Genomic DNA, 11,549 nt, shown 5'->3' with positions numbered 1-11,549 from the left:
TCGCGTGAACAGTACATCTTTCTTTCTTTTTTTTATTAAAATATTGTGCGATACACGTTATCAAGTATAGACTCTTAAGTGTAAAATGCCCACAAAAGCAAAATAACAAACTTGCATTGTGTAGGCGGGCTTGCTGTCATCACGCACAGTGGTATGAGCATGTGGTAAGATGTCTTACACATTCACACAAGTGCCATGGTGTCAACGTTATTAACAAAGTTATTATATATAGTTATATAAAACCAATCTTGTACTTACGCATTTGAAGATTGTAATATATACTTAGCAAGAAATACAAAGTAGCGAAATGTTCATTTTCAATGAACCCAAACACTCTCTCTTTTAAATACGGCCTGCTATAACGGTACAACTAAGTTATTTGAGGGAAAAATGCATAAGTTACAAAAAAATCAACCATCTACAATATTCAACATTTTCATCGGTGCTAAATGTTGCAAATGCTTTCAAGTGTTATCAGCTCGAATGTGGCTCAGCCTTAACAGACAACACAACCCAACCAACACAGCCCTTGGATTTGTCGAACGGCTGGCCCAAGGCTACGAGTCGCTGGCTATTCGACGGTGGCCTGCAACTATATCGATGATCAAAACATAACTTATAGTAACGTTTACAGAGTGCTCTTCTCGTGTAGTGAATTCTATACGTTTGATTACCCCAACATCACTTGGGCGAAATCGCTCGAGTGCTGTGAATGTGCTGCCGGAAGTCACTTCGAAGGAATTTATTTCCGCGAACGAAACGTTGTACTTGCGCTGGGGATTCGCGGCATGCAGCCTAGGTGTGCACTTGCGTCTACAAAATAAGAGCCGCTTGCTTTACAAGTTAGCGTCCTTCCTTTAAAGCAGCCGGTGATGCACGCAGCCAAAAAAAAACCCTCGTTCAGAGCACAATCCAGGTGCAGTGCCGGGTTCCACCCATCAGGTCCCACCCGTAGGGTCCTAGGAGTGGGGGTCCCTGTTGTGAGGTCCCATCCATGGGGCTCACTGCCGTGGGTGCCCCACACAACGTAAATGAAGCCGCCGCCGCCGCCGCCTCTTCGCTCTCCACGCGCCCACAGCGGCGTCGCAGTCTCTCGCGTCAAACAAACAAAAAGAAATAGTCAGCGCCGCTACGCGCAGCCGCATTCTTCCACCACCATGTCGGGCACGTCCTTCTTGATGATGTTATTCTGCTTGTCCAGGTACAGCATCGACATGGAGGTGAGGCGAGTGGGTACGCAACACGGGTTCTTGGAGGCCATGGGCTCCACTCCGCGCAGCCTGTACTGGTTGATGATGGCGTTGTGGAAGGACGCGGATGCCCCGGGCGTCCCGGCCATGTAGAGCGGACACTTGCCCAGGCAGAAGTTGCTCTGGTAGCCGCTCGGCTGGATGATCCAGTCGTTCCAGCCGATCTTGTGGAAGTCCACGAAGAAGCGGTGCAGGCAGCAGAGGTCGGAGCGGTCGTCGCACTGCAGGTCCCGCCTGCTCACGCGGTGTGCCATGTCCGAGCCCATGTGCAGCAACAGGAAGGGCCGGTAGTCCGAGTCCGGTGAGTCGCCCCACCGCGGACCCAGGGTGGCCCTCACCCCGCCGGCCCCCTCGCAGCCGTCGCACGTCACGCGTACGCTCAGACCCGCGTCGCCCCGGGACAGCGCCGCCTGCACGGCCTTCGTGAGCGGGAAGGTGGTCCAGTGACTCCGGCTGGCGACCGCCACGCGACGATGCACGGCGGCCGTGCCGGCACCGTGGTGGCGCTCCCGCACGTGGAAGGTCACGGTGCCGTTGCCGCTGCCGCCCGCGTGCACGTAGAGCCACAGGTCTGCGCGCAGCACAGGCGACCTCTGCTCGCCCGACTTGGAGAACGCGAAGTGGATCTCCGATGAGTGGCCGCCGTCTGCAGGGTAACGCACAGTGCGTGAAGTCAGAGGCAACGCATCGGAGCCACGTGTTGCTGTGGTTGTGCGTGTTGCTCGTACGCCTGTGTGTGTGTTGTTTTGGTGATGTTGTGCTCATGTCTCCATCACAACGGTGGTCAAATATACAAGGCGGTGTTTCACGGATGTAAAATTTGACCCAGAGCGTCTTTCATGGCTCAAATGACTTTAGTGTTCTGAACCAGTCGCGAAATGTCCAAATTTCAATGGCTGGGACCGGTTTCTATAAAAGGGCACCCATTTTCGGCTTCCAACGAAATGAACCTCGGTTTGTCAACCCTGAACGGGAGTTGACTTCAAGCTGAGCTGGATACGTTATTTGAAACACGATGATCGTGGTGGGTGACTTCGGTGCAACGCGACAAATTTGCCAGGGCGATGCCTTTGCTTGCACACAACACATTACTTGTGCCAGGTGGTATGTGGTCGAACACCTGACTTGTATTTAGAAAATCGTGAGTTCCAATCACACTCAGGGGGTTGAATCAGCTCGTCGGCAGCCTTCCAGGGTGGATATCATGAGTGGCGCCTTATCGGGAGCTCACAGTGGTGTTTCTAGGGCCCTTGCCATAGTAATGTGGAATTTCCACCACTGGTTCATGATCGCCATCGGACATGAGTACAGCGCCGTGCTCGTTTGAGCGTGGACACTCTCTGAGTGTGTTTTACGGATTGTTTCTTCTGTCTGTGTTCTCGTTGGTTGAAGATTTTAAGTCGCTGCGTGAATGGTGATCCATGAGGATCGTAATAAAGATGCATAACAAAAAAATATCAGCGTCTCTCAGAGATTCTATAAGCTCTGAGAATGTTCCTCGACACATAGCACAAGATAAATTATTAAATTCTGTAGTGTTCCACAAATATGAAGAAAAAGTATTTAATAAAAAAACAAATCTGCTTAAAATACGGCTATTTTAAACGAAAGTCGCACAACAAACGAACGTCCATTTGTTTTGCATGCGGTATCTCTTGGATGACTTCGCTCAGCCTCGTCAGAGACCACAGAGACGTCTGTCATCACTGCCACGACTGTGGGTTTAATGCTTAAAGTAATGGAATTTTTGTCAGGCCACGTACCATGGGTAACTTTGGTGAAAGAGTGTCCCATAGTCTCACTCCCTTTCTAAAATGTATGCTGATCATTCATGCAATTGGGGAAGCCTTCAGCCAGCCGTTGATAGATCCAGCACTCACTGATTTACTCCAGCTACTCTCTCACCGGCGGTCAGTTGCATTCTATCGTGAATCCCATGGTTAATGCTCCCATTAACTTCACTCTTTGACTCTTCCACCCGTGTTGAGGACTGGGTCTAGCAGACTGACTGCTTCGTCTCATCCCGACTGTGTTCACGCACCATACTGCAGGTCACAACTCCTTCTTTCCTTGCACTTCTCGACTTTGCAATTCCCTTCCACCATCAGCATCATCGTCTCTGTTCTCAAGTTCTCACATTAACCTTGCTCGATTCAAGAAGCGTTTCGACTCTTATCTATTACAACCTGAATCCGTGCTGGTTGTTGCTGGCTGCTTGTTATTCTTGGCCTCAGGTTCTGTTCTCAGCAACCGTGATGAACAAAATAAGATCACGGCTGATTTCTGGTGATGACGTGATGGGAAGCGGCGCCTATGCAGTGCATGATTCCTCGAGCCCCACCCACGCCCACAGCGGATTCTATGTCAGTCCTGTCGAGATAAATTTATCGTAACTCGTGACCAGGCACCCCAAGGTGCAAGGAAGTGTGGTGGTCGTGTTAATGAACCCAATGAATTAATTGCGAAATAAATACCAACGTGTAAGTCATTCCACGAAACACACATTCAGCCAAATTATAACTTCCACGAATGTGCGTTACTCAGACGTGTCACAATTCGCTGCGTTGTGTAATAGGGAAATGCCACCAAAGAAATGCTACATAATTGCCACCAGGACACCCAGTCACGTCGCACGGGCATTTCCGTCTGTGCTCATGACATCCGTTACATTGCAATCACATGGGTGTCAAGAGAATGCTGTTTCTCTCTAAAATGTGATGTCTATTAGTGTAGCTATGTCAATTCGGGGTAGCTATTGTCCAGTGCCGCGGATGCACATTTTTCAATTAAAATAGTGATACTCAGCTGAGCAATTTCATAATGCGGAATGCAAGGCACATGGGTTTTTTAGCAATGCAACGCAGATTCTCAAGACTCATTTTCATGAGGGTTCCACTCGAAATGTGTTGGCAATTCATTGAAACTGGAGTGCCCAAAGGGGGGAAAAAAAACTTTCTGAGATTTAAAAAAAAAACCCTTAAAGGTTAGGGTGCATCCCTGCACTTGCTTGTTCACGCCACTGCCGACAAAAGGGCCTTCACTTGAGAAGGCTCTACAATGTATGTTTTTGGCCTACTCTTCCATGCTGGCCAGACGTCTTGGAAGAGGTTGGAGTCCCCACACTTTGCCGCACCACCTACCATGTGCCGATCAACTAACTGTGGTATACTCATTTATACTATCCTGCTGGGTGGACAGGGGGGGGGGGGGGGGAAGAATTCAGAAACTGATCCTTACGGCGGTACCCCGGGGTAACCAAACAATACTAAATGTCCGAGGCAATTAAATATTTTATTTCTGGGACACTTTTTTCCAGGGTTGAACTTCTCTCCACGACTGGGGTAACCAATCAATCCGAAATCAGTGCTACTCCGCGATGTCGAAACGCCGAATATTAGCAAAAAAAATCCATTATCGAAAAGTTCAACTTTGAATAGTGCACCGTGTACAGCTCGTCGAGATGAGTCGATTGTCACATCGCCGACCATCAACAAAGACTAAGAATTACTGCATCACGGACATTATGCGAGAGCCGGGGTACTATGGTACCCCGGGGGGTACCACCATAAGGTGCAACTTCACCATTGTTTTAACTGCCCGCGGCAGGAAATCGAACCGGTGACCTCGAATGACATGTATGTGTACGTGTGTTGAACTTCTACGTAGCCAACCGTGCTAATCGGAATTCGGGGGGAAGAACAAAACTAAAGACAAAAAATAGTTCTAAAGAAATTGGTTTTCGGAAAGAAATTAGTTTTCAGGTCCAGGGTGCTAAACATCACACCACGACATCATCCCATACTCGAAGATAACGCGAACAAAATATGTGGGGAGTTTAAAAATCGAGCACGCCTAATCGGCATTCATCCAATGGCCAGACTGGTTCCCGCCATGGTAAGGTGGTATTACAATGTCCTGTTCAGAGTAAATACCATACCCATTGCTCATATGAGCAGATGTTAGCTTGACTTCAGGAGTACTACTAAGCAGTAGTTGCCTAAGGGATAGACTGTTCCGGCTTTCGAAACGTGGAATTTGCAGCCTGTGATGGAAATTTATGAGCATTGCCCAATGAACGTTCAAGCGTGGAGACACTGATCGTGCAAACTAAAAGATTAATTACGTCATGTTTGTTTATTTATTTACCAACAGCCCGTCATCCACGGTTGCACGGATGTGAGAGGCTATGTACAGGTGTGAGTGGGCATCGGAGGGAACGAGAGCGCTTGCACGTGCGTGATTGTGCATGCACGTGTGGTCAGAGTAAGTGTGAGAGCGCATGCACGCGCGTGAGATTACTGGAGAGTAAGAGTGCATACACGTGCGTGAGAACAAGAGTGAGAGTGTATACACGTGCGTGGGAGCACATACACGCGCGTGGGAGCACATGCACGTGCGTGAGAACAAGAGTGAGAGTGTATGGACGTGCGTGGAAGCACATACACGTGCGTGAGAACAAGAGTGATAGTGCATGCACGTGCGTGGGAGCGCACGCACGCGCGTCGGAGTAAGTGTGAGAGTGGGTGAAAGCGCGCGAGTGAGTGAGTGGGTGAAAGCGCGCGAGTGAGTGAGTGGGTGAAAGCGCGCGAGTGAGTGAGTGGGTGAAAGCGCGCGAGTGAGTGAGTGAGCGCGCGCGCGCACCGAACTCTGCGAAGCTGATGATCTCCGAGGAGTCGTGCGCCGCCCTCTCGCCCTCGTTGTGCCGCTCGTCCCAGTACTCCTCCTGCAAGCGCAGCCCGTTGAGCGCGGCGAGCAGCGCGGAGCGCGGCACGGGGTGCGTGATGTTGGGCCGCTCCTTGAGCCCCAGCTTGTCCAGGATGTGGCGCTTCACGGCCTCCACGAGGAGCTGCTCCCCTTGCTCCGAGTCGGAGAGGTGCAGCGACGCCGTGGCGCAGGCGGCGCACTCCGCCTTCCTGTGGCGCGCCTCGCCGCTCGCCTTGCTCCGGTCGCCCTCGTGGTGCCTCGCGTGCGTTTCGCGTGCCAACCAAAACCTGGCCGGGTGGGATGGCGCTGCCACGGGAGATCCCTCGGCCAACGTGGTGGCCAGTGGCAGTAGCAGCAGCAGCCCCAGGGGCAGTCCCGCCGCGCACACGTGGATGCTCACCGCCCGCATGTCTGCCTGCGTGCTCTGCACGAAGCGTCGTCTCTCCGCGAGGCTGCGTGCACTCTGTACGGCGGCGCGTAATGTGCACAGTTGGCTGCACTGGTTAATTGTACTGGGCATAGAGCGTGTACCCGTTCTCCTGCTGATGCTGCTGCTGCTGCTGTCAGCTGGACATATATACTGTCAGAGCATGGGGCCAAATGCATGCTGAGAGAGGAGAGCAGCCCTATAAGTGCGTGCGGTTGTTGCGAAACACTTGGATGGTTTCCCGTGTCGCATGCGCTAGCCCCGGTGTGCGCGCGCCGCATGCCGTGTCGGCAATGCGCGCTGCCGCCCGACGCGGGTGGGGGCCGGCATGGGGAAAGCCTCCACACACACGCACACACGCACGCACACGCACACACGCACGCACACACACACACGCACACACACACGCGCACACACACGCACGCACACACGCGCACAGCACTCGCCTGCCGCGAGCCAGGGAGGGGTGGAGCAGGGAGTGGGGGGATGAGGCTCATCTGAGACTGGCCCCTCTTCTTCTCCGTCCCCGCTCCCCCCAGGCCGTCCAAGAACACCAGAACCGCTTCGAAGTGCAGGACATTTGTTTGACTTTCAGGTCAAGTCAAATGTCGGTGTGTCTCCCCTGCTCAGGTTAGTCTGGGGGTGTTGTCTTGATCCTAATGAGTAACAGGTGGTGGAAACGCCACATTTTCTGTATTCCTGCGGTAGGGGTCAATTTATCTACAACACAACCGAGTCACATTCGTTTTATTGACCCTCAGTGGTCGATTTTAATATACTGTATGGCCCATTATATCTTAATTATTTGGTGAGTAATGCAGTTAAACCAGAGGACAATCACTCAATGCTTTATTTATTTGATCGACCTCACAAGGATGATGGTCTAAGCCGACCCCTAACCAGATGGTCCTGAGCTCAGAATGCCAAACTCACAGCGCTCTTGAGAATCATCGATGCAGATGGATGTCTTTGCACAAAGTTCGAAAACGTATTTGTCTATGTGTGTTTGGTACAGTAACAGTGGCGAATATTTGAACCGGACCTGGGTCTCCCCTAGGTAGACTCAGCCTCAAATGCATACTTGGTGGGATGTTTAAACATCACCACAAGGGAGACAAAGGCGGTCGGGCGTGGCGCTGGCCATCCACCCTCCTTGTGTGCCGTGCCGGCCTTCATAGGTGCTCGCAAACAGCACTTGCCCCGACAGTCTGTTTAGGCTATACGGGGGATCTTTGTCTGGTCCAGTAATAATAGTGTAGATAGTATGACTGTTGTATGCAATAGCAATTGGTGTGTGCAGGATGGTTTCTTTTACAATTCCCTTCCGAATTTGTTATTGCTTTGATTGGGAGGAAGCCAGAGCACCTGGAGAAAAGCCACCGTGCATACGAGGAAGGAACACTCAAAGGTTAACACAGATGGGTTCAATTACCAATGTTTCGCACCGCTGTCATCTGGCTACGTCACAAGTTAGTCGTCAATTCACGTCTGCATTTTTTAACTGCGTGTAAGCCTCAAGGTATTGATGCCATCTTGACACACTGAGAACCATTTCACCTGCGTAGCATTCACAGGCTTCGTCACAATGTAGGTCAAAGTTAAGGGTAAATTTATTGGGTGCAGTTTGTGTTTGCCTGCGTGCATTATGCAAAACAACCCCCGCCTCATTCTGGTGCCACGTGGTAATACAGTACTGTGGTATGTTGTGAAAATGTACACTGGGGAAAGAACAGCAATACTATTAGTTGTGCTCATTGCCGCTGATATGTGCCACGGTGGCAGACGGGGCTCCAATACGGTGCCAGGTGATTGTAACCCTCCGCCTTACATTGAATCGCTAAAGGACCATAGAGAGAAAATCAAAGAATGTGCCGAATGCCCCGAGGGTACATGCATCCTTGACGCACCCTAGACAACCCCTGTTTGGTGGTGGGGTTTCCAGAAACAACAGGGAGTTGCTATGGCTGGCCACACGGATTGCCTGAACGTCGCTGGAGGAGATGCTGTCATTCCTCTGTCAGGAGCTGGACCAAAAGCACCTAGACTTTTGTGGGATACAAAACATCAGGAAGGTTACTGTTAAGAGTGGACCATTCATTCCATCTGGCTCGTTCGGGTAGGAAACCAGATACAAGCTGGACCGCAGCCAGAAATTGGAGGCATCAGTTGCCAATGCCTTGAGCTCGGCCAGTAGAGGGTGGGAGGTGTGGATGATACTTGCGATGTATCATCCTAATTGAGTAATTTGCGGGATTTTTTAACTTGACTAATTTGACCCCATGACGCCGGCTCGCAACGGCCTACTCTTGCGAAATACGTCACGGCATCCTTAACGTCTGCTGTGATGCAGACGGTGCGCATTTTCACGGTTCATACACCCACAGTATTAATCAGGGAGGCCTCTGGATTCGAACTGTGAACTGCTGCGACAAGCGGCGAACGCGATACCGTTAGGCCACTTAACCGCCCCCGGGAGGTCTGATGGACTGGTTAACGCAGCGGAGGATCATGTCAAACAACAGGAAGTGGCTCTTATCTATCTTCTTCTATTACAGTATATTAAAAAAAACGGAAATTTGTGAATATGTGTGTCTGTTCGAAATGTTTAGCATACTTCCCAACATGCAACAAACTTGAAATTTGGCATGTGGGTAGCTTCAAAACTGTAAACAATGCAAACAGTATAAAAATAGACTTTTGTATTTTGGTGGGGGGGGGGGCGTAATAATGGATTTATTTTGCACGACGTCACATCTGTTGCTGCCGTCCACAGACAATCTCCCCCCTCCCCACCCTCTTCTTCTTCCCCCCTCGCACACCTCCCTGCTTGAACTTTCCTTCTTTTAAGTTCATAACGAGCTGATCATGTTCAGTCTTAAAGCGTCAACTGGGGGGGGGCGGGCGGTGTTAAACGATGATGGATAAACCGGTGATGGCTTTTAGTGTGGAACCGGTGAACGCACACGAGCTGCCGATCGAACCACTAGGGGCGGGGTTGGGCGGAATGAAGCAACAAAAACCACTGTGCTCCATTCTTATATTCTTGGTTCTTTCGGTAAAGTCACGTCGATAGAAAATAAAAATTAAAGCAAAAAACGAAACTTTTTAGCTTTAAAAAAAATATTAAATGAAAGCAAAAAAACAGTGTTTTTTTGCTTTCATTTTATTTATATTTAATTTTTATGTATTTTATTTTTATTTCATTTTTATTTTCTATCTACGTGACTTTACCAAAAGAACCAAGAATATGAATTCCGGCAGTCACAAAAGTTTTAAGTAAAAATTTTACTCCATTGTTTCAGCTGCCGCGCCGGGAGATTGAACCGAACGGGGCGCCGCGATGGCGAGATGTTAACTCCCTCACCTGGTATGCAGGAGATCGTGGGTTCAATTTCGACCCTGACGCCTGTATAATTTGGAGTTTTCGTGTCTCTCACCCCGTGGTCGGGTGGATTTTTTCCCCTCCACATTTAGGAAACATACGTTTAGAGTATTTGGCGACTATAAATGTCCACATGACAAGCCACTTAATTGGGCAACCGTTTATGGCCAGATCGCTTCTGACAAAGCGCTATATATCTCAGCGGGCCTTACCTGCTGAAATAAAAAAAAAACAGTTAATATTTTTTGTTGAGTTTATCTTGCAATCTCTGCATTGTTGGCCCAGTGTGTTGAATACCACTGTGACAGCTCCCTTCGTTTCTCATTAAGCGAAGGCTGAAGCGTGTTTTAGACAGGCGTCTGTCTCGCTATTCGTGCGGTAGACCGGAAACTGCGGTCTTTCGGGCGGTTTGCCGGCAATGCCAGAAAAAAAAGATTTCAACAAAGTGAAATATTAACTAGCAATGCTGGCCTCATTCGCGAGAGACCAACGCATGACCCTTCACCTACTGAAGGTGCCCCGGATTAAAAGCGTGGAGAAAATGGAATTTCATGACAAAACATTGCTCGAAATAACGCATTTCGAGCATATTCATGCAATCGATATCACGCACAACATTTGCAGTGCACGTGGCCTACAACATTAATGAGACTTGAATGGGTTTGAGAACGGTAAATTGTACACATGCACACATTAAGACTTCTATTTTCTACATCATGAGCCACGATCTCTCTACTGCTGGATGAAAGCCTCCCTACGTTGTCGCCACTCCTCGCGTTCCTGTGATTCCGTAATCCGCCTCGCTCCTCACGCGTAAACTGATCGTATCCCCTCTCCTCCAACGTGGCCGTCCATTGAGGTGTGTGCTCTTCTTTCCCATTTGCTTCCATTCCGTCATCAGTCTCATCCATTGGTCGTCATCCCTTCCTGCGAAATGTTCTGCTCAAGCCCACTCGACTACTTACTTATCTTCAGGCAATGTGACATCTCTATTTGCAAAACACGTAGCCGTGTCCCCCCAGAAGCAAATTAGTGTTGGGCAAAACACTACATTCATATGATAGGTTCCAGTTTACTCATAATGCTATTTACAATTATTCGCTGTAATGTTGTTTTTATTTTATGGACCTGGTAGAAATGATGGGCAGATGCGATCCTCAGGCAGATGATGAAATCGTGACCTGAGTTTCACGGGGGTGCTTTGCCCCAACTAATAATGTAATATGCACTCAAATAGCACTCTTATTTTGCGAGATATATTACGTAAATTAAATATACACCTTAATTTAGACATTGGTTTATAAGTGATTAAAATACATTTCTTGCGGTCATTGTTTAAAACTAGATCTTATTTGAACAAATGAATGGTGGTCTCAATGGGCTCTTATCTGGTTACTTCCCGTGGCCTCAAGGTGCACATTGCCTGGCACAAGCGTCGTGGTGACGTCACCGCCACCTAGTGGCGAATGGCGGTTGTTGTTATCTGGTTAAGAATAAATGTCACCGATGCTTCTTCAAAAATACAGACGTTTGGTCAGTTAGATTTTTCATCAGCTCATCCTCCAAACATTCACGCATTCCCTAAATATGCTCATATATTCCCTAAATAAACTCAGAAAGGCACAGTGTTTGCCCAGGTACTATGCTTCCCTCCTCCAACACCTCAAACACTCTTTCATGATTTTGGCCAAACATTCCAATACAGGACTCTCCTGAATAACCCCCCCCCCCCCCCAAGTCTTCAGATTCATTGAGCTTTTCCAGGATAAATAAAGTACATTACTTT

General features: G+C 49.2%; 1 protein-coding gene across 1 annotated transcript; it reads right to left on the bottom strand.

The window, feature by feature from the left end:
- Nucleotides 1-31: 31 nt before the first annotated feature.
- On the bottom strand, nt 32-9,053 carry LOC116938695 (inhibin beta B chain-like). The gene is made up of 2 exons (XM_032946178.2): nt 5,892-9,053; nt 32-1,896 (listed from the first exon to the last, which is right to left on the bottom strand). Exons 1-2 carry the CDS (start codon nt 6,472-6,474, stop codon nt 1,130-1,132), a joined length of 1,350 nt encoding a protein of 449 aa, XP_032802069.2. The 5' UTR covers nt 6,475-9,053; the 3' UTR covers nt 32-1,129.
- Between the last annotated feature and the right edge of the window lie 2,496 nt (nt 9,054-11,549).

Source organism: Petromyzon marinus, chromosome 4, assembly GCF_048934315.1.
Source record: "Petromyzon marinus isolate PM22_M1 ecotype Great Lakes invasive population chromosome 4, UKy_Petmar_22M1.pri1.0, whole genome shotgun sequence".
NCBI lineage: Eukaryota > Metazoa > Chordata > Hyperoartia > Petromyzontiformes > Petromyzontidae > Petromyzon > Petromyzon marinus.
This window is presented reverse-complemented; position numbering and strand designations above follow the sequence as displayed.

Coding starts and splice junctions, on each gene's coding strand:
- LOC116938695 (XM_032946178.2), bottom strand. CDS start 6,474: ATGCCCAGTACAATTAACCAGTGCAGCCAACTGTGCACATTACGCGCC. Junction 1,897..5,891: donor CATCAGCTTCGCAGAGTTCG/GTGCGCGCGCGC, acceptor GTTACCCTGCAG/ACGGCGGCCACTCATCGGAG.